Source organism: Cnephaeus nilssonii, assembly GCF_951640355.1.
Source record: "Cnephaeus nilssonii genome assembly, chromosome: 7".
NCBI classification, from domain to species: Eukaryota; Metazoa; Chordata; class Mammalia; order Chiroptera; family Vespertilionidae; genus Cnephaeus; species Cnephaeus nilssonii.
This window is the reverse complement of record NC_137078.1, coordinates 49579402-49603231: the sequence shown is the minus strand read 5'-3', so window position 1 is coordinate 49603231 and position 23830 is coordinate 49579402. Positions and strand designations below refer to the sequence as shown.

The following is a 23830-nucleotide window of genomic DNA, read 5'->3' as shown; positions in this document are numbered from 1 at the left end:
GTATGTGTCTCTGAATGTGTTTAGAAAAGCACAAGGAGAAGCAGAAAACTTGAACTTTGGTATAGCCTGAATTATATATTTTGACCACTATTAAATATACTTCCACATACGAAAGCTCAACTAAGAAAGCATTAGGGCTGGAAAGAGTTTGTAGTTTAAAAAATCGTATTTCTAACATCTGAGGTCTGAAACCTCACAGTGATAAATTTAATATTGGTTTTCATTTTACTAGGCAGAACATTAAAAAAAAATGGTACTTTCAATACACCCCCAAACATGAATTTCCCAGGAAACCATAATTACTGACCACTCCATCCTTGAAATTTTTATTTAGTCTTCCAGAAAAATTCAGTCATATGCCCACTCCTTTCATTTCTTCTGCTCCTTCTAAGTCTTCTTTATGGACTGTTATCTGTCTGCATCTTAATGTTGGCATAATCTCAGGGTTCTCTCCTGACTCACCTTATTTCCAACTCTACCTGCTAATCTAAGGTAATCACGTCTCTATCATGGTTTTCACAACTGCAGCCATGAACAGCCCTAACATTTCTCCTGAATGCCAGCCCCTTATTTTTATTTATTTTTTATTTAAAAAATATTTTTATTGATTTTAGAGAGGAAGGGAAAGGGACAGAGAGATAGAAACATCAATGATGAGAGAGAATCATTGATCGGCTGCCTCCTGCACACCCGCCACTGGGGATCGAGCCCAAAACCCAGGCATGTGCCCTTGACCAGAATCAAACCTGGGACCCTTCAGTCCACAGGCCGATGCTCTATCCACTGAGCAAAACCAGCTAGGGAGCCCCTTATTTTTAAATTCAAATGTCCAAAATTGAACTCACTCTCTATTGCTCCCAGAAGTCCAAAAATTTACCCTCTTTTCCATATATATATATATATATATATATATATATATATATATATATATCACCCACTCTCTCACCCAACCTAAAAATGCTGTCATTCTTGACTCCTCACTCATCCTTGTGTCCAGTTGATTGACACTCTTACTAATTCTTCATCCTACAATGTTCTCTTCCTCACCAACCTCACTGCCATTATCTAGCTTGAAGCCTCATCAATCTCTATCTGGACTGATACCACAGCCTCCAAGCAGCCTCTTGCTCTCTCTGACACATTGTCCATACTTTATAAAATACGTAATTTGACATATAAATCTATTGGTTAAAACTCTTACGATTCTCAATTACTTACAAAATATAACCCAAGCCTCTTAGTCTGGCCCTTACTAAGCTGCTCGAAATTACTTTCTATCTTCTATCCACTCTTACAAATAACCTATGCTCTCTCAAATCTTGATGGCTTTGCATTCGGTCGAACCATAAGAAATTGCTCATATTTAACCTTTTTTGACATTAAAAATGGCAATATCATATGGCTCAACTAATAATGCTTTTCTGTCCACCTTGAATGCCTTTTCACCCTTGCTATCAGTCAAAATATCAATACCCAGCTGAAATGTGAACTCCTCCATGAGGCAGGCATTGGCCACACAAGACTAAAAAACAGGTCCCTCCTCTGCACCCCTTACCGTTTTGTCATACCCCTGCCACAGCACTGTGTTTTCATCATTTGTACCTACTTGTCTCTGCCACAGAATATGAGAAACTTGAAGGAAGGACCTGGGACTTAATTATCTTTAAATCTTTACTCCTAGTATAATGTCTACTTAAGAATTTATAAATATTTGTTGAATGAATGAATGAGAGGACCTCCTTCTGAACTTTAAAAACAAAGGAGCTGGTCATTTTTTTTTTTTTGGTTAAAAATGGGAAGAGAAATATTCTGATTTAATATATTATAGAATGCCTCTTTCCTCTTTTTATATCAGCTTCCTGTTTCTGCTTCTTACTGGATGATGTATTTGTTCTTACCAGATAGCTTTAATGTGGCTATAAAATAAATGATTATACGCTACCAGAGTACATCATCACAATGAGCCCTGTTATGTGTCTATAACCCTGTTAGGTGTATATAACATTTATCAAAGTAGTTGTATAAGGTTCAACCAGAAAAACTCCAGGAGGCGACAAGCAGACATAGGCAACAGCCGTAAGGTAAACCTTCAGATTGTTTCTACTAACACTAAAACCAAAATTGTTTTCTACCCACCAATAAAACCCCTCCCTAAAAATGCATGGAGGACATCCACAGGCATTGCAGAATGTACAGGAGACAATTTATAGCAGAAATTTTTTGCAGAGCTTACTTATGTTGAAAGAAGTGGCACCTCCAGCATTTTACAAAGTTGTAGAATTAGTGATTCAGCAAAGAAAATTGCAAGAGCAATAGGAATAGAAGAGATTAAGTCTGGATTTTACATATGTCTAGAATATTAGATCTTCTCAGAACTTAGAATGTCACATTTCAAAATATGATTTTAGACTGAGAGACTGTGAATGCTCCAATTTTTTCAATTATCTCTGATAAGAAGGAGGCTACTCAGCTTGAACCGATGCCGGTGCAGACAGGATGCACAGGACAAAAGCAGATCCATGGCCCACCCAGGAAAGACCAGGACCACAGCAAGATTTAGGCTTAGAAAGGACTTAACCCAGAAGGAGAACTAAGACCCTTCCCAGCCAGCTTTCCCACATATTAGTGAAAAACAATTGGGAATTAATACCAGAACCTTAGTGCTCTGGTGCCTACATATAATTGGTTGCTAAAATTGATCAGATTAGATGAAAATTTGTACATAGCAAATTCCTTAGTTGGGTTTAGTTGCTTATTCCCAATTAATTTTTCTCTGGTTGTCATAAAATCCCTTTCACACACAATTCAAAATAGGTTCTTAAACAAGGGGGATGTACACATCGTTGAAAAACACTATTCTGGTGGGTAGAGTGAGCTCTCAGGTGTCTTAATCAACTCGGCTGCTACAACAAAATGCCACAGATGGGGTGGCTGACACAATCAATCTTTATTTCTCATTGTTCTGGGGGTTGGGAAGTCTGAGATCCTTGTGCCAGCATTGTCTGGGTCCGGGGAAAGCTCTCTTCTGACAAGCAGATAGCTGCCTTCTTGCTGCATCCAAAATGACAGAGAGAGGAGAGAGAGCCAGCTCACTAGTCTCTTTTTATAAGGGTACTCAACCCATCATGAGGACCTTGCCCTCATGACCTCCTCAGAAACTAATTATCTGCAAAGGGCCCACCTCCAAATACCACTGCAGAGGCGGGGAGGGCTTAAACATACTCATTTTGAGGGACACAAACATTCAGTTCACATCAGGTAAATAGCATTTCTCATAATGTGGTACCAGAATAGAGCCTATTCCAGTTTGGATGTGCTGTCTCTTCTTCATATATAAAAACCTCTTTCTAAAAATTCAATTGAATGCGACTACTATATGTAATACTTTAAACAATTAAAAAATAAATTCTACCTAATAAAAAGGTAATATGCAAACTACCATACCATTGACACACCCACAAGCCACGCCCACAAGCCAATCAGAGCAAGTATGCAAATTAACCCAACCAAGATGGCTACAGCCACAGAGAGCAAGGTGACCCAGGTAACAGAGCAAGCCAAGCTTTCCACAAGCTGTTGCAGGCCTAAGCCTCCACTCAAGCTACAAAGTTTCAATTATAGAAGGTAAACAAATTCAAACAAATGACGGCAGAATGGAGCTTGAGAGAGCAGGCCAGGGTTGCCGCCAGCAACAGGGGAAGCAAAGCTTTCCAAACACCCTGTCCGGGCCCAGCCTCCTCTTAAGGCTACAAAGTTTCAATTATAGAAGGTGAATGAACTCAAACAGAAATGGCTGCTGGCTTCGGGGGAGCCCCAGGCTTGGCTCCGCTCCAAGCTACAAAGTTTCAATTGTAGAAGGAAAATAAATTCCAGATACCAGGGCCTCCGCTTGGGTCGCCAGGGGGCGTGGCTGGCCTGCAAACCACCACAGGCCCCTCAATCAGGCTGCCCCACGCCCCAAGGGAACCCCCACCCTGATCTGGGACACCCTTCAGGGCAAACCAGCTGGCCCCCACTCCTGCACCAGGCCTCTATTCTATCTAATAAAAGAGTAATAGGCAGATTGACCATCACTCCAACACACAATATGTCTGCTCCCATGTGGTCAAAGATCCTTCCCCCATGTGGACACAAGATGGCCACTACAAGATGGCCAGCAGGAGAGGGCAGTTGGGAGGCACCTGGCCAGCAAGGGAGGGCAGTTGAGAAGGACCAGGCCTGCAAGGAAGGGCAGTTGAGAGGGACCAGGCTTGCAAGGGAGGGCAGTTGGAGGTGATCAACCCTGCAGGAGAGGGCAGTTAGGGGTGACCAGGCCGGTAGAGGAGGGAAGTTGGGGGCAAACAGGCTGGCAGGGGAGCAGTTAAGCATCAACCAGGCTGGCAGTGGAGTGGTTAGGGGGTGATCAGGCTGGCAGGCAGAAGCGATTAGGGGCAATCAGGAAGGCAGGCAGGCAAGCAGTTGGGAGCCAGCAGTCCTGGATTGTCAGAGGGATGTCCGACTGCCCATTTAGGCCCGATCCCACCGGGCAGTTGGACATCCCTCCAGGGGTCCCAGATTGGAGAGGGTACAGGCTGGGCTGAGAGACAACCCCCCTCCGTGCACGAATTTTGTGCACCGGGCTTCTAGTAAATAAATAAAATCTCAAAAAATAAAAAAATAAAAAATACAATTGAAAGAGGCCATTTAGATCTGCCATATAGATTACAAGTAAAATACATGTTTAATCTTTTAATTTTGTGAGTATACATTTCATTGTAAGCAAGACAATCTGGCTGATTTTATCTAAAAGCATAAATAAATATGTCATATTAAAATGGAGTTCTATGACATGCATATGGGTTTTGTATAGTGATATGAGGCTTCATGGCCTTGAATATCAGGATTAATGAAACCCTGGAGGAGACAAAACAATGCCAGGTTAACTCACTGTCCTCTGGCTTTCCCTTGGCTAGGTCTTGAATATTCTGCTCTAAGCTTCATTTTTGGTCCAAAACCTTTGGACAGCATCAGTTTGTGGCTCCCCTGTTGCCTGGTCTCCTTGGTATTCTTGGCAGCTGTCTTATATGGAGAGGCGAGCACTACAATAAAGTGAAGGGCAAAAACCTGCTTTCTATTCTTCAGCGCCAGTATTCAAACTTAATCTAGCATTCTTCATTCCAAATATCCAGTCCAAAACTCACTCCCCGACTCACATCTTCCCATATCATATTTTTAAGGCCTTTCTGGATATGCAAATCTGCAAATCTTTAGAGAATGTGTGCTTAGTTGACAAAAGCAACACTAAGACTATTGAATAAGAAGGCTGCCACAAAAATCTAGCCAAGCTGACATTTAGGTGCTAGGCTGGTAAACAGTACATTATGTTGATTTTTATTTAGCCCCATTATGATTCTGTAGAGACTTCTGTCTGCCTTGGGATACGTTAATATTTGTACAAAAGAAAAATGTAATCTTTCCTTTCCCTTCCTACCCCCAACCCCTGGGCAAATAGATGCTCTCTGAATATGAATTACAGACAGGAAATAGCATTTTTCCTATATGATGCCATATCAATTCAGATGATAGAAAAATGTATATACATAATCTCAGACTGATAGATTTCGGGAAACTGTTATGAAGCTTTCTCAGTTTGATTTTATTTGTAGTGTGGGTCTCAATAATACCTCTCAATCGACTCCTTCTCAGAGGTAATACGATAATGTGAAGAAAATTCTCAGCTTTATTAAAATGTTTTTATTAGAGATGTATTTAAATCATTACCAATTCTTCTAAAACAGTTAAGAAAATGATCTTAGGTCTAAGACCCAGGATCTACACTTCCTTCCCTGAATTTTATTCTGTAGATAAACCTACAACTGCATTCCTGCCTCCCTGCTCTCCTTCTGGCAAGGAGAGACAAAGGAAGGTGTGTGTGTTTAACTCTAACAATGGGTTCAGTTCAGCCTGCCTTGGATTATGCAAGACCTAGCTTTTTCACATTAGTATGGATTACAGGGAATAGAAGGTAAAATGATTACATATAATAGAAGGCTTCTAAAATATAACAGGTAAAATAACGTATCCTAGAAGAAGAAAAAAATGACTTTTAAAAAATGAGACAAATGATAAAATTAATTACTCAAATGCAGAAAACACGTTAAAGCTTTCTCATGTCATCTTCCTAGTAAGTTTGTTAAAGGTGTGGCTTTTGCATCTGAGTTGGAAAACCTATTATCCTCAGCTTCCCCAAGCCCCTCCTCTGCACCATTTTTTCTCTGATCCTTTTCAAAGGTTTTAGACTCTTTTAGCCTAAAGAAGAGATATTACTTATAAACAGAAAAAGGAAATTAATTATTTGTCATTCAAATATGCTGGAAACTAAAAAATGTACAGCATCTAAGTCTCAAGCAGAATAGAGTGTACATAAAAGTTTATACTTACATTCAGTAAAACCTACCTACCACCAGCAGCAAAGAGAAATAGATCTTTAAAAAAATAATAGAGAATGCTACCAAGCTATATGTGACTAGGAAAAAAATCTATAAGAGCAATCAAAGGAATTCATAGAAAGAAAAATAACAATAAGAGACAAGGGAATTCTCCATGCAAAACCTAGAAATTATATTTTAACAGCATGATTTTGTAATTCATTTGCCCTGTAGCAAATATCAATATTATGTGATAAGTCTTTAGAGACAGAATACAACATAACATTAATTTGTATGGAAAGAAATACCTACATTTTGTGCTCCAGAAGACTAAATGGAGGAAAAAAAACAAATATACATACACTTTTTTTTCCTGGTAAGTTGAGGGAGGTCAAATCCATTCTATATACCTGCGGATTTAAGTTTACCTTTAAGCTGTAGCCCAAAGGGCTGAATGTTAATAGTTGCCACCATTCCCTAATGGGCGCAGTATTTTGAATGAGGCATTGATACTCATCAAATACTATGGATAATTATTTGTGTATCTTCCTCACTGCTTTAATATTAGAGAAGTATATGACCTAATAATGGTTTTGGTTAGGTGACCTTGTGCTTAAGGGTCTCTTTCTGTCCAATTACTAGGCAAGCTTTTCAAAGGCACTCAAAGATTCAATTCCCAAATCCCTTAAGAGCTGCTGGTATAAGGTTGGGGCAGCACAAATAAGCCAGTGATGAATGAACTCGTTTCAGAAAATCAGGCCGGGATTTGAAGCAGGTATGCTTATTTATCTTTGTTCAATTGCTATAGTAAGGCAACATATATGTATATTTATCATAAATATGTAGGATAAAATGCAAATTAGAATTTAGTATTAAATTATAATAATAAGATGCTTATTTTTACTTTTATGATATCAGAGAAGACACTTATTTCTCAGAACTCTTTATAAAATTACAGGTATCTCAATTTTAATAGAGAAAGATCATTTGCTTTTATTTATTGGCATTTTGTCTCTAGTCAGTACGTGCTCTATTCTTAACAAGCTTACTTTTTCCATTTCATCATTTTGAGAACTAACAAATCCTATCTTCCTACAGATACTAATTTGATAATTGGATTATCTGAAGTGGAAAACGCTATAAACAATACTCTATGCCTAATAGCTCCAAATGTAAAACAATTTTATATCTTCCCAATAAGAAGATTAAAAAAGGGAGGTGGGGGTCAATCAAAATATAATAAAGTGCATAAAATAATCAAAGATCCACTTTTACTATTTGACTTACAGGTTTATTTACACATACATTTGTAAAACCATACATTATATACATATAAATGATATATTAACTTGGTATTAATGACATTTTCCTTTTAAATGTTACCAGAAAAGTTTCATCTTTGAACATCCGTGTCTTTGTTATCACTGTGTTTCTTAGTTACTTGGTCTGGTTGTCTAGACATCACTTTTACTTCTAAGTTGTCTGAGATTCACTTTTTGAGTCCATTGGTGAGGCTTCCACAGGAAACTTATTCCAGGTTTCCCATTTGTTATCTCCACAGCGTAACTACTTGCTGTAATACTTTAAAAAATGAACTTAAAAGTTGTTTATAATAATATCCAATATCTCATACAGCCAAGGAAACAAATCTGTATTACTTGACCCTTCTCTTGTTTAATCACATTTTATCTAGTCTCTAGAACAATCCCATTTAGCACTGTGATTGTTACTTGCTGGTGAATCTTCCCCAAATAGTATTTAATTTTTCTAAGTAAAGTGCTAGTAATTGAGATAGCACTCAGTAACTAGGAGAAATTCATGGTCCTCCAGAAGTATTCAGCACCAGGAATAAATAGAAATTTGGGATATTTTGAAGTAAATATGGTTTTAGAGCCATCTTCTTAGTCTTATTAATTGCTTTAACGAACATAATATGTTGAGGCCATGAGAGTCCCTCTAAAGTGAATTGTAGCTGTGGCTGAGGAAAGATTCCCCCAACTGGATAACGTAGAAACTCTGTTAGATTGAGTTTCAGTTTTTTTCAGTCTCTTGGAAGACCAACAGTAATTTTTAACTCCTAATGAAGTCTTGATCTACATATCCTGTTTTAATCAGGGCCCTATCTATGAGACTTTGAAGACCAAGGATATTCAGAGGGGCTGTGATTTTGAATCAGAGCCCTGCCACCCTTTCATAATACCAGCTTTGCCATTAATGAGTGGTGTGACCTTCGATAGTGACTTTCTGTCACCAAGTCTAAGCTCCAAATCTGTAAATGGTAGTTAGAAATAAACACTTCGTAGAGTTGTTCTGAGATTAAACTGACCTAAGGATCAAGTGTCTGTACATACCCTTTGCAAAGACATAGTCACCTTATATTTGAATCCTAACAGATTTCAACAAACTTAATGTGCCAGACAATGTACTTGGCATTAAAGATACAATGGTGAACAAAACGGACCCATGGCTCACTCTGGTAAAGCTCATAATATAGAGAGAAGACTTTAGTCAAATCATTACTAATAAAAGGGTAATAGGCAAATTGGTCAGGATGCCCTCACAATAACGACGGAACAGCAGGCTGCAGGGGTGACAAGGCCAGCAGGGGGGTTAGTGAGGGACAATCAAACAACTGAACAGCAGGCCGCGTGGGGCAACCAGGCAAGCAGGGGGGGACAGTGAGGGGTGACCAGGCAGGCGGGGGGGGGGGGGGCAATTGGAGGCAACAAGGCCGGAGGGAGGGACAGTTGGGGGCGACCAGGAAGGCAGGGGGGGTCAGTGAGGGATGACCAGGCCAGCAAGGGGGGCAGTTGGGAGCAACCAGGCTGGCGGGGGGGTGGGGGGCAGTTGGGGGCGACCAGGCCAGCAGGGGGAGCAGTTGGGGGTGACCAGGCCAGCGGGGGGTGGAAGTTGGGGACGACCAGGCCAGCAGGGGCAGCAGTAAGGGCAACCAGGCTGGCGGGGGGGGGGCAGTTAGGGACAACCAGGCTGGTGTGGGGGGGGGCAGTTGGGGGTGACCAGGCCTGCAGGGGGGGAAGTTAGGGGTGATCAGGCCAGCAGGCAGAGGCAGTTAAGGGTGATCAGGCAGGCAGGTGAACAGTTAGGAGCCAGTGGTCCCAGATTGTGAGAGAGATGTCTGACTGCCGGAATTTTGTGCACCAGGCCTCTAGCAATATTATAAATAAATTAGTGGCCTGTTGCACGAAATTCATGCATGGGGAGTGGGGGCTGTGTCCCTCAGCCCGGTCTGCACCCTCTCCAATCTGGGACCCCTTAGGGAATGTCTGACTGCTGGTAAAATGAAAGTGGTAAAATGAAAAACACTATTTTTATTCTCCCCCTTCCTTCCTTTACAGCCTTCATTTAAACTTTGAAATTTATAAAAATTTCACTCCTATTTTCATTTCTTTACATTCAATACTATTTTGTATTAGTTTCAGGTTTTATATTAGTTACAGAATAGTGGTTAGACAATCATATACTTTACAAAGTGTTCCCCGATATTTCCAGTACCCACCTAGCATCATACCGTCATTACAACCCTATTGACTATATCCCCTATTTAAGTGACAATGGGTTTACAGGTTCCTTCCAGTCTTTCTTTTGTGTTGCTCGCCCTTTCTTTTCTTTCTCACTTCTTCCCTCATTTTCCTTATATAGTATCTCAATTGGCCCCCAAAGCTCAGTGAAGGCACTGGGACATGCTTAATCCATTTTACAGACCAGGAAACTGAGGCCAATTCCAGTTGGCTGCGGAACTTGACTCAGCGTGCAGGGAGCCCTCACAGCCACGCTCTCTGCCCTTCCTAAGGGGCAGCCGCGGAGCAAACAGAACAAACCTCCCCATCAGGCTTCTGAGCCTCATTCTCAAGCACCTTTTCATCGTGGATGCTCCACATTCTTTCCTCTCCCCCACCCCTACCTCCATTCTTTACTGCCCCCCATTTTCAGGAGCAGGTGGTAGGCTTCGCATGCACTACTCAGGCACATGCCACCGTGGGGTAGGGCGGGGCGGGAACTGGGGGCGAGGCAGGCATGGGCTAGCTTTTGGGCCTAGGCAGGAGCAGGAGTTGCTGCCTCTCAAGTGCGCAGGCGCCTGGCGGTTACTTGTCTCACCATGGAGCGGAAAGTGGCCTTTGCCACGAGGGGCAATGGCTGCCAGGGTGAGGCCTGGTTAGCACTGGGAGCTTCGCCGAACCACCGCAGTCGGGCACCCAGCAGTGCGGTGCCCCTCCACTGAGGTGGCGCTGCCCCTCAACCCCCGCCTCAGGGCTGCGGGTCCACGCCCCTCCGCCCGGGTGTCCTTCCATGTCGGCAGTCATCACCCCTTGTTCCCTGCCAGGCCAACCCATGTCTTGGGGCCACTACAGAACCTCACTCTCTGTGGGCGAGGCAGATCCCCCCTACTGGCTCCTGTCCCAGCCCGAGCCCCCTCTAGTGCACCCCGCCTCAGTGCCGCTCTGCCCCCTTGGGCTGCCCACCTCCTGACCAGCCACTTCGCCGAAGCTGTGACGCTCACCTAGGAGCCACCCCTCAGGCGGAGGCCTCTCCATGCACCTGCAGACCCCCAGCCGGGGCGGCAATGGAGAGAGCTCTCCATGTGCCTGTGTGGAGAGGCCTCTCGGCTGCAGCCCCCCTCCTGTCCCTGACACTGCAGGTCCCCACCCACCTGCGCCTGCTGCACACGCAGCCTGCTGATCGGTCATTACTGTGATGGCATCCTGACCAATTTGCATATTACCCTATTATAAGTATAGATATGTGTGACAGTCCTTCAAGTGACAGTCTGAGCTCTTGACCCCATCTACCCAGAGATTATCCTAGCATTTTAGTCACATCCATCAAAATGGATCTGAATCAACAATAGTGTTGACGAATAGATGTTTGCGGGGAGGCAGAGAAGTGGACACACACTATACATGTTATGCAAGAAACACAAGAAGATTTTCCCCAATGAACATTTTGGTTCTTCTCCAAAAGTTCCTCCACATTGCCAGCCAGCCTCAACTCCTTTTCCTCTTCCTCCATCCATTGCTTAGACATGGCTTTCCTCTCACCCTCGGCTTGCTTCCCCACTCACCAAAAAGAAAAACAACCAAAATGCTGCTATGAAATTAAAAGTGACAGATTTACTGAAAAATGGTTTCAGAGGAATACAGAAGAAAGAACTCTAGACTCATAACTAGAGACCTGGATTCAAACCTCCTCTTTGTCACAAAATCATCAGGTAATCTTGCTGAAGCCGTCCCACCTCTCCAGGCCTCTGTTTCCTGCCCCAAAAGAGAATGCTGAACCAAATAAACTCTAATGTTCTTTTCAAAGCAAATGGATAATTATTATGATTCTGTTTAAATAAAAGCTCTACATGATACTAGATATTTTTAATTCTATGGTTAAATTCAAGGGATAATTAGATATATTTAGATAATTCTTCCTACTCCTATTCCTGCTCCCTAAGATTTGGCTCACAGTTTGGTTGCTTTATTTATTTATTTATTTATTTATTTATTTATTTATTTAGGTTAATCCTCACCTGAGGATACTTTTTCCATTGCTTTTTTAGAAAGTGGAAAGGAGGGAGAGTCAGAGAGAGAGAGAGAGAGAGACAGAGAGAGAAAGAAAGAAACATCCATATGAGAGAGACACATTGATTGGTTGCCTCCTGCATGCGCCCTGACCTGGGGTCAGGAAATAAACCTGCAACCCCTGTATGTGCCCTTGACTGGAAATCAAACCCATGACCCTTCGGTGCACAGGCCTACTCTCTAACCACTGAGCCATGCCAGTCAGGGCTCAGTTGCTTAATATCTTAATAAGGTTTAGTCTTTCTACAAAATATGCTAAGCTTACTTTGGGTTAATAAAAAAGGCTATTGAATTCATTCAGCATGCTAATATTTCAAAAGAAATAACAGCTGAAAACTGCTATTTCCATTGTCTATTTTTCACATGAGGCTAAGAAGAGTGAAATTTACTGATGTTTTCCTAAGCCAAGCTTTCCTACTGTGCAAAATAAATAGTGAAGTAGAACATTAGCAGAACAGTTTCATTCTAACTGAAGCAGTGAAGACTTCCCACTACTGTGATACAGAAGGACGCACACTTAAAGACAATCCGTTTATTCAATGGATACGTACATCTTGTGACTAGAAAAAGAAATAACAATCTGCAGTACTTTAAATAGCAAACATCTGTTTTCCCTAACATACTTCAAATACTTTGAATTTCCTGATTAGTTGTTATATGAGAACTGTATTTCTGAAAGACATAATGAGGCAGTTTAAAGATGAGTCTTAAATGATCTTCAAAGCAAAGTGAAGAAAAATGCTCATGCTCTGGAAAAGAATGGTTAAAGCATACATGCAAGCTCCATAATATGAACAAATAAAAATAATTCTTTCAACTATTTGCATTTACACTAAAAGTTCTATTAAATATTGCATGCGAAGGAGGAGGATATAAAGGAGCAGAACACAGATAAATGAAAATATATCATTGTAGTTTTATAGCATGGCAACAAAATCCGTGATGCTATTAAAGCAAGCTTTGCTTGACTAAGACAAACATGAAGATTTTCTAAGTAATGAGATGAAGAATCTTTGTGAGCATTGCACAAATGCACACATACATCATGGAGTAGATTCAAGAAGTGTACATGCAAATGCATCTCAGGCAATTGTTCCAAGCTGGAGGTGCGGATTTATCTCACCATACCAGCCTTTCCTTAGCAATTCGTAACAGAGGAAAGGATCATTTCTTTTTATCATAAAAGTTTATAAAAATTGCACTGTACAAATATTTCCAGGTGGCTTATTTGTTTTATTTTTCATCCATAATTATTTTCTTCCTGCATGGTTAAAAAAAATGTTATCATTGGAGAGATAAGTATTTCAAGTCAAATACCAAATAGTAACAACAACAAGGAAAAATATGGATTCCATAAACAGTGAAGGTTAAAGAACTCACACTTTTGTTTTAAGCAGGCAAATGTGTAACGAGCACCTATTATATACCAAATTCTGTTTTAGGGAATAAGAATCCAGAGAAAGAAAGTTTTAAGGAGCTCACAATCTATTCATGGATGAAAAGAAATAAACAAAAAACAAAAAAATCCTCAATATGATAAGGATCATAAATGGGGTATGTATAAGGTAGAAAACACAGACGAGAGAGCAATTGATTCTGCCAAAGGGTAGCTAGGGCTAAGAGAAAATGGACATGTTGACTTGACCCTTATATGTGAGTAGAAGACAGAGAAGCGTTCTGAGGACATGATTTCTCCAAATTGTATAAATAATAATAAAATTTTACCGGTCTAATATAATTTCTTCAAGGCCACTCTTCAAACTCTTATGATTGCTCTCTATAAAATGATGAATTGATTTCCTAGGTATATTGTTAGATTTTTTTAAAGTGTAGAATATTATGATTGCATGGTTTTTTTATATAAATAAATGGTATACAGATATCAAAAAAGCCCAGCTACCAGAAAGGTGGAACGACCAGAATGACCAGAATGACTGGTGGCTATGACATGCACTGTAGTAGCCAACAAGCGTGATCTGGGCCCTGATCGGCCCCTCCTTCTGGCCAGCCCCGCCCCCAATTGGCCTCCAACACCCTGATCAAGGGCAGGGCCAGCTGGCCAACCACCCACAGCCTCTCACCCCTGCCAGCCTGGCCCAATGGACCCCCATTGGGGCAGGCCAGCTGGACCCCACCCATGCACAAATTTGTGTACCAGGCCTCTAGTATAAATATATGAATATATATACAGAAGTATATATACTTTTTTACCTACATAGGTCTCAAGTTTAAAATTCCATAACATAAATATATACTTTTAAGTGCATATATTTACTTAAAAAGATACATAAGGCATTGATAATACATGCTGTCTCAGAGGCAGGATTCTGTAGTATTAGGGACTCTATGCCTTTTCCATACGGTTTGTACCATTTACCTAATGTATTACTGAATCAAATAAATGAATAGATTCCTTCAAACAAAACCCTTACTATATATGTTCCAACTAGGAAATAACATAATTTTATTTCTCTCTGAACATTGCCAGGGGTGCAAAAACCATTCAGCATGTGTCATACTGGCTTCTGATTTTCAGGAAAATTAAAATTTAAGTCTCACACCATCAGACTGTGGCCAAAGGACTTCTCACAGTTTGACACATCAGGCAACAAAAGTTAATTAGAGATATTGAGAGTAAACACCAGGTTCCTCATTAAGGATGCCAAAACTATTTCTACTCAATAGTAAGGCAGTTATTCAATACTAGAGGCCTAGCACGCGAAATCGCATGAGACCCACACCCAGCACGCTGCGGGACCCAGTGTCAAGTCCCACTGGTGCCACAGGACCCATCAATGCACCACCTGGTGACCTGTCTTTGGTCGTTACAGTGTTACAACCACTGGGTTTTTATTATATAGACTAGAGGCCTGGTGCACAAAATTCATGCACAGGTGGGGTCCCTAGGCCTGGCAGGCGATCAGGGCCAATCATGGCCAGGCTGATCAGAGTCCAAAGGCCCCTGGCAGGGTCAGGAGAGGAGATGATGGTGACCAGACCGGGTGCAGAAGAAACAGATGCCAGAGGCCGATGCTGCCCTCGGTGCCCCACCACCCCATGGTTCCCTGCCCCCCGCTCCTTCCCTCAGTGCTGCACTGCCACTGGGGGCCTGCTGGCCAGGAGAGGGATGGGGGGAGGGGCCAGGGAAGGTTTTGATCCCCAGTTTGGAATGTGCAGGAGGCAGCCAAACAATGATTCTCTATCATCATTGATGTTTCTATCTCTATTTCTTTCTCCAAAATCAATCAAATATATATTTTTAAAATGCAAAGTTTTCAGAGGAAGAAAGATAGGGCAAGGGAGCTATTGACAAGGGGGCATTTGAGATCTCACATTTCAGATAGGATAACATAAGGTGGTCCTCAGGGGTGACAGGTGAGGAGTGGCAGTAGGTGGAGCAGGGCACTGTGGGCTGAGGAATGGGCTGTAATGACTGGGAATATTTGTGACAGTGATACTGAGCGTGTGTTGGGGCCATTGCTGGAATCATTCATCCCCAAGAGATTTTGATTCCGGATGGGAGGAGGTACATGGAGATCAGCAGGCCTTTCTTAGCCTAGAAGGTAAAGCAGGAGGCAGGAGCAGGCTGCCCTGCTTCCCTACATATGTAAACATGCAGTGTAACTGCACATGGATGTCAGTCACATGGCCAAATCAATGCCCAGCCAGCACTGGTGGCTGTGTCCTGCCAGTCTCTGGCTGTGCTGTGGCGCTATTGGCTGGGGCTGGAGGGGGGGGGGGGGCGGGCGGGGGGGCGAAGCCACACCCCCCCAAGCACATGTAGTATGCAAAGGGGCGGGCAGGAAGCCAGAAGCTGGAAGCCAGAACTGACATGGTGCTATTGGCCAAGGAGGCTGAAGCCACGTCCCCGAGCACAGGTAGTCTGGGAAGGGGCAGGCAGGAAGCCAGTAGTTGGAAGTAACTGCACAGCACTGGTGAGTCCCTGCAAGCCTGCGGCGCGTGTTAGCCAGGCCAGGCGGGGCCTGGGGAGGCCTTTCCCTCCTGGAGCCATTCTCCCCAGGGTGGCAGCATTAGACATTTGTTTGTTTTTTTCAATTTATTTATTTTTATTGGAAAGCAAGCTCTGAACTTGCAGTTCCTAGGATCCATGGGACATAGCATGTGCCTCCAGGCTTCACTGCGCCCCCTTTCCCCTCCTCCTGGGTTGAGCGGCTGGTCATTGCAGTCGTTACGCCCTTAGGGCTTTTATTATATAGGATGATCAATGCAATAAAAGAACTGGGCCAGTTCAAAGGTGGTACAACTCAGTCAAGCAAGTCATTTCATCAATAATTGGTCCCAGCTCCTAACACAAACTTCTCTCTCTCTCTCTCTCTCTCACACACACACACACACACACACACACACACACACACACACACACACATTCAGGAAGCCTACTAGAGATGAAGCCCTGTACTCAGGACTGTATTCCATGTACCGAAAGGATACTCCTTGCCTTTATTCATAATGCTTTTAAAACTCAGAATACTTGGTCCTTTTCTTACCCCTCTTACTCATCTTACCCATCTTTCAGGCTCAGTTCAAAAGCTGTTTCCTATGTTAAATCTGATCTTTAGCACTTAATTCAGCTCCCTCTTCTGTCAATGGAAATCCTATTGCTCTTACAGTCCCCAACATAATTTAGCACATAAGTTTCTAAAATTGATGTATACGTTAGTTTAACTCCCCAAATGAATTGTAAATGATACAGATGGCCTATCTATAAGTTTAGGGAAGTAGACATGGCCTACTAATCCAAAATAGATCACAGAGTCAAATAAATAGCACACCAACACGATCATAAGCTAGTTTACGGAAACCAAGCACATTGAATAAATTCATAAACCCAACATGAATATTATGCACAAACACCAAAGCCAAATTTTAGGGAGGAAGGTAATGATAGGGTGATAGGAAGGAAGAGATAAAGTGTCAGTCCTTCTTTTATTGAACAGGAGAAAGTTAAATTATGGATAATGCATAGTATAGAGAAGATGGATTATGTGGTTGTAATTTTGGTTTCCCAAATCTGAAGAAACATATCATACTATCAAATGCACAACTGTAAAATAACAGAACTTTCTCCACTTATTGCAGGGGACAGACTTTCCCTTCTATGCAAGGGGGACCTATGAAATATTAATGTACATTACAAATAAGTGTTTTAAGGAAGGAAATATTAAAAAATAAAGCATATGGAGACTATCAATTTGGGTGCGAAATTTTTTTTACTTTAAATTTTGAGCAAATATTACTAATTTTCTTTTAATATTCAGTAAGGACTTTAAGCTTTATCTTTTTTTATTATGACAGAAAATATCTTGTGAAGAGTAGATAACAAATTTCCAAAACATAAGATAAGTAATCATTCACAGGGCCCCAACTTTGCCAGCATGAAGGAACTGTTCTTGGAGGCTTTCTCCAAATAAATAGAAGACTTCCTGTCTGAAGTAACTTCATAATAATCTGAATCCACAATTTCAGAGCATGCAAAGTGATATCCATGCTTATAAATCATGAAACCCAATGGCCTCTCAGATAAATTTTCAACAAGTAACTGAAATCAAAATGACAATATACATGTTCGAGAGCTTTAGTCTAATTTTATCATGTCCAGACTTTTAAAAGTACAGCTGTAAAGCTTGCTGTCACTTTATCCACTTGGGTTTCTTTTCTCGGAGACACTATGGAATCTGGACAAGCTCATACCCAGTATGGGGGCCTGAGTGACAGCTTCCCCTCAGAATAGAAAGGCACCTCAAGTCATGCTTAAGTAACTGTTGCACACACTATTTACATAATAATCCCTTATTGAACTAACCAAGCACTTAAAAAAACTAATACACAATGTGGAAGATTTAAATTAAATACCAATACTCAGATAAAATATATTTCTTCACTAAGTTTTTCTCACAGGTCTAGCTGGAGAATAACCTTGGCATCGAAACCCTGCACAATCATTACATTACATTAGGGGCAGCAATTAAAGTGGCATGCTGGCGAGTGAAGCCAACAGTTCCAGGCCTTGCCCTCTGCTTCCTGTCATACCCTCTGTATTCTCGAGTCCTCTGCGGTTCTAGCTAGACTTGGTAACCTGGCTCCGCATTGCTGGTTTCTGAATGACTTGGAAATCCAAGAACGGGCTGCTGCTGCTAGCACGGCTCGCAGAGTCCTCGTCTCACATTCTACAGCCCAGTCACAACGTGAGCACCGCACCACAGGGCCCAGGCCCTTGGGAGCTGCCTGCGGCTCCCACCCCTGCTGGCCTCCCAGCTGTGCCCGCTCACTGGTCTTCTATTCCATCCGGACACAAACTACTTCTGGGGGAATGGGAAGAGGGGAAAAAAAATGTCTCTCTTCCCATTCCCCCACCGAAAAAATTCACATTTAAACTATATCTAAGTATTGACTGAGAGCAATTAAAAAACAAATCCTTTAAGTAGCAAAACTGCCAGAGCACAACAGTATTTGAAGAACATATGGTAATATGTATATTCCTCTGACACAGCTGTCTTTCTGATACAGGCATGTGGTAATGAAGATAAGGATTAGCTTCTCCAAAAAGAGAAGATATGGGTCCCTTAGAAACATTGTAGTTGGAATCACAGTAAAGGTGAAGGGTCAGATATCTGTGCTGAATGAACTGTCAAGGACACCTTTAGCCAAGAATTAGAGATCCAAACAAAATAGGACACAATGTAATGTATAGTCCAGCTTCTCCCCTCCCCTTACCCCACCATTAGGCAACTAGTACTGCTAAGAGGCTCTGTGCCCCAGGTTCACCGCCTGGAGTTCTCTCCTGAAGGCAGAGCAGCAAATGATCATTAGCCTCACTTAATTCCCTTAACAAATCACCACAGGGAAAAAAGAAGTCCCACATGCTTATCATGCCTGTCAAATCAGAATCTCAAATGATCTGTTCAGCTTCACTCCCAAAGGTCTCTGCTCCAGCCCCTCCGAGGCATGAGGGCACGCCATGCACTCACATGCTGTGATTCACACAGAGATGCACAGTCAGGTTCCCCTCTGAGGAAGGACTTCTGTCCACTGTGGAGTGTGGTCACAGACAGCCTCCAGCCACGTGCATCTTCAGGTCCCGCCGCAGGCTCTTCACCCCACGTCATGCCCTCCAGGACCCAGGGACGGATGGAGCTGGGGTTTCTAAAGGTGTGGCCACTGCAGTTACACCAGACCCCTTGGCGGGCAGTATGCACCCCAGGGCTCCCTGCAGCATGGGCTGAGGCTTTGTGGGGTCTGGTGGCAGACTGACATCTCCCTCTGTGGAATCCCACTTCCATGCCCTTCTTCTCACAGATGTTGATCCCTCATAAAGAGCTTGCACCCCAAACTCCATCTCAGCCTCTGGAGCACCTGATCTGGAACACACGCCTCAGAGAGTGTGATTCCCTTTCTCATTCTCTACCAAAATCACTCTCCTCCTCCAAGGTCCAGCTCAAATAACACCTTCAAGAAGTATTTCTTGATCCTTCCAATGAGGAATAACGATTCATTTTACTGTCCTAAATTATGGTTGCAGCTCTATTTAGAAAGTCATTCTTTTTTGTTTTTTTTAGTCAAGTCTGTGGTTTAAATTTTAAGTTTATTGAGAGCACAGTCTGTGTCTTACTCATTTCTGTATGTCCAAGTCCCTAACAGATAAGAGTTATGAATAAAATGAATAAATTAATACATTATATGGAATCTGCCTACTCCTCTACTTTTTTTCCTTCTCTATTATAACTGAAACAAAATCCTACCAATATCTCATCTCCAATATTTCATACACATGCCCAGACCCCTCTACTTTCAGATAGATGTTATATCTAACCTCTGCTTTCAAATCTAGTTAAGCAAATTTGCTTTGCTTGGTATACGCTTGGCCTGTCTTTAAGCCATCACATAAAAAATGCCTCCTTTGACAATATGATCCTACTTCTAAAAATTGTTCAAGACCCTCCTATTATGTGAAATACCTGGGGTTTTGCCACCCAACTCCAGCTACCTCAAAATACTCTGGTTCCATTATTTTAGGTATCTAACAGGTGTCTAAAAATCATTATGCTCCATCAGAACAGTGGTCAATTTTTAGGTTCCCTTAAGTCTCTCTAAAACTAGAATAATGTTCTATATATGGGAAATGCAAAATGTATAGATTCTGAATTAATAGTGTATGTATGTTCACAAAGTGATAGAAATTGAAGATGGAAAAGGACTCATAGGTCATTTAGTCCAACTCCTCTGTAGGAATGCATCTCCTCTACAACATCCCTAATGAATGCCTCTTCACTCTCTCCTTAAACCTCTTCATGGTAGTGCACTTACCACCTCCCCCAAAGCTCCAGGTAAAAATGAATGCATCTTATTACATTTTAGACAGATTTCCCACCTTCTATAATAATAGATATTTTCAGCCTTATGAAACTTACCAATTTGATTAGTATGATCATATGACCTCAATCTATGTTGTATATAAGGAAAGGGGGGAAAAGGCAATTATGGAACATGAAAGGCGTTCAATTCTCTTTACCTGTCTACCCACACGCTGCCTCTTTCCAGGAAGGATCTTAAATGAAATGACTTGAAACACCTGGATACAATAGAGTTATTAAAAAAGAAATAGAAATCTAAAATACTGAGAAGAAATTCTTGACTCAAAGGCGAATGCAGTTGCTGGCATTGAAATTAAATGTATCCATGGGTGTTCTACAAGTCTATATAAATGCAGAAATAAAGGGGATTACACAGTTCTTCTTATCTGACAGAAGAAGGGATACTAATTCTCCGTTAAATGGAATTTTTCTGAGTTTCAAGTAACAACAGAAACTTCTCATGTAGCATCTTATAAAAGCGATTTACTTCTTAGTTTCCAGGTGCATTCATTTTGCCCTCTAATGTACTGGTAAGAATACTGGTCGTACTGCTGAATACTCCCTTAAACAATCACAAACCTCACTACCTCAATCCAACATCAACAAACCTGTTGAGAATAGGAGACAAAGCATGGGCTCTGGATAACGGCTTTCCAAAAGGGGCAGGGAAAACACGGTAAACTATCAAAATCACTTTTTTTGGGTCAACATTATGGGACAATAGCTTCCATATTCCCACTTTTTAGTATATGAGGGAAAATGAGAAACTGAGTTCATCTCTCCGGTGGCACAACCATCATTCCTTCACCTCTTTGGAAACAACTGCAGATGCGTGATCACAATGCACAAAACAATGTCCTTGTGAACTGAGAGAGGCGTACAGAACATGGTGGATGGCAGGCAGGGAGTGCTGTCAGGGTCTGCGGGAATATCTGATAAGACTTAGGCTCTCTTGGAAGGAACGTGACATTATGTAAGCAGAAGGTGTTATTAAAGCTGGCCTTGCTGCTATGAAGAAACTGGAGTTTCTCATTTGCTTCTTAAACACTCCCAATTATTTTCCCAGAAAGGGCACTATAGAACCCTGCAGCCTCAAAGGTCACTGTTACTTCCTGTAGTTAATACTTTCCTGTTCGTGGATTGAAGAGTAGGGGAGGTATAGCCACATGCTGACCATTTCACCTAGCAGCACTAAAAGCCGTAGGTAAAAATAAATTACTTTCCTCACAGTGATTATCACAGTTGCTTTGACTTTGCCCGGACTACCTGGTTCCCTCATTAAATTCTAAATAACGAAATACAGAGAGCTCTCACCTCCTTGCCCACACATGAAGCCAGCCAGGCCTAGCTCTGCTTCCTTCTCTACAGCTCGAAAAGGCACCTGTAATCTGTATGCCACCTGCCCAAATGCGGCAGCTCATTTCTTCTCCTTCTCTCTCCTCATCCTCCTATTATTATTATTGCTGTCATTATTACTGTTGAAGAATCTGGATTATCCCTGAAAGCCCCTTGAGACCAATACACTAGATACAATTCTCACTAATTAGTTATTGTAAAATGAATGTAAGTTCCGTAAGAGTAACTTCCTTATTGAATGAGACTATTTGTACACCAGACAACAAAATATACTCATGGTGTTACCATGATGAGAATGTGAGAGGCAATGTGAACATACTTATTCTAAAGAATGCAGAGGACCACCTTTGAATGAATGACCCAAAACAAATGAGCTGGGTTTTTAGAGCATTAGAATACATTGAGTAACCATTTGTTTAAAGCTTGGATAGTACAGTGACATAACAGTAAATGGTGATGGTTGGCAAGCACAAATAAGCAGCTGATCATTATTCCTCATCACGGTTTATTATGGCATACAACTGCCAGAAATCAATGTCAAAGCCAAGCTCAAACCAGCTACCAACAGCATAATTTTCTCTTCATTTTTAGCTATTCTACCCTGCAAACCCCCTATTTGATTAGCAAGAAGCCTGGGAATAGAGGATAACAAATAAAAATAAGAGGCCTATGAATTATTAGATAATTTTTAAATGCCACACAACCTTGGGGGAGAATCACCAGTTGAGACAAGTATATGTTTCCCCAGAGGATTTTAAAATATCCTAAAGTGCACATGCTGCATTGGTGAATGGCTGTCTCTAAGAACGCTCTCTGCTTTTGGAATCTGAGAAGCACACATACCTGGCGTGCAAGAAGTTGGCATAGCAACTCTGCACTGCAGTTGTGAATCACAGAGTAAACAGGTGCATAAACCAACTACCCGAGTGTGTTTGCTTCTCCACAAAGTGGTTAAATCTTGTAAAGCATTTTTTTACTTCTCTTTTTGAGAATTACAAACTCTTCACTCTAATAACTTAAAGCGGCTCATCTGCCAAACAGGAGAGGATATTCATGACTCATGGAAAGATTTATCCTGGATAAATAAGATGACCTGTAGCCTAAAATTTTCCCCTCACAGTAGACATAATTCTCCACTGACTGAAAAATAGCACTAAAAACAAGCTTTTCTGTGTGTTTTTTTTTGTTGTTTGTTTTTTTAAGTACTTCTAGGAAAAGAATTTCTTACCTCTTGGCAATAGGTCCCTTGAAATCTGGATCAAATGCTCTTGAATCACCTGCATTTAAAACAAATACCTTTTTAAGCATATAAGCCAATGAAATGGGAAATAAATACATATAAAATATGATTTAAAAATCTATATCTTGGCTAGTCTACTGCTCAGTGCAGTATTGAATTCATTCTTCTGTCCAATGAGATTTGAGTTATGCCTTGGTTACAACTGTCAATCTTTCTCCCTCTTCCCAGCTAGGAGCAAGACTAAAAAAGAGTTGCTAAGGACTATATTCTGTACACACAACCTTCTCACTTTTCTGAGTAGCAACATTATAGAGTGCATTCCAAGTAGTTCTGAAGCCCTTCCAGCCTGCAGAATTGTCTTACCACCTGCCATGGCCAAGTATTGCTGAGTACTTGTGAGGTGCACAGTAAAATAGAGATGTCTGCCTATCCCAGTCCTTTCAGTAGATTAGGCTTTGCTTCAAGAAACTGGAATATTAGTCACTGTTGTCCCTGCAATGTTGGCTGTATGGCAAATACAAATCATTATTATAATATATAAATAGCAATTTTTATTGATTTTTTTATATCTACTACTAGATTTCATGCCATCTGGGACTATGCTCTAGTCATTCATTGTTGCATCATGATTTAATCATCCTTAAACACTACAAGGAACACAGGGAACACCTTTTTTTCCCCTCCATACAGACTGTATGGGCAGACCCAGTAATAACTTCTCTAATTTTTGGCCAAAGGTGTACATTTTGCAACCCATAACCCAACCTAAGCACTACCACCCCCTCCTCTAGGACTTTGTCCCTGTGTGAAGGCCTGGTACTGAATTAAGGATAGAATTTCAAAATTGGACTGAAGAAAGACCTCCTCAAC

The 23830-nt window shown here is 41.5% G+C and overlaps 1 protein-coding gene across 1 annotated transcript in view; it reads right to left on the bottom strand.

The window, feature by feature from the left end:
* Positions 1–23830, bottom strand: part of SLC44A5 (solute carrier family 44 member 5) — a gene marked incomplete at its 3' end in the record, with an annotated part of 331574 nt that overhangs the window by 100047 nt on the left and 207697 nt on the right. The window contains exon 2 of the mRNA XM_079776139.1: positions 22949–22997. Coding sequence (XP_079632265.1) covers positions 22949–22997 — 49 coding nt within the window. The remainder of the gene's footprint in view (positions 1–22948; positions 22998–23830) is intronic.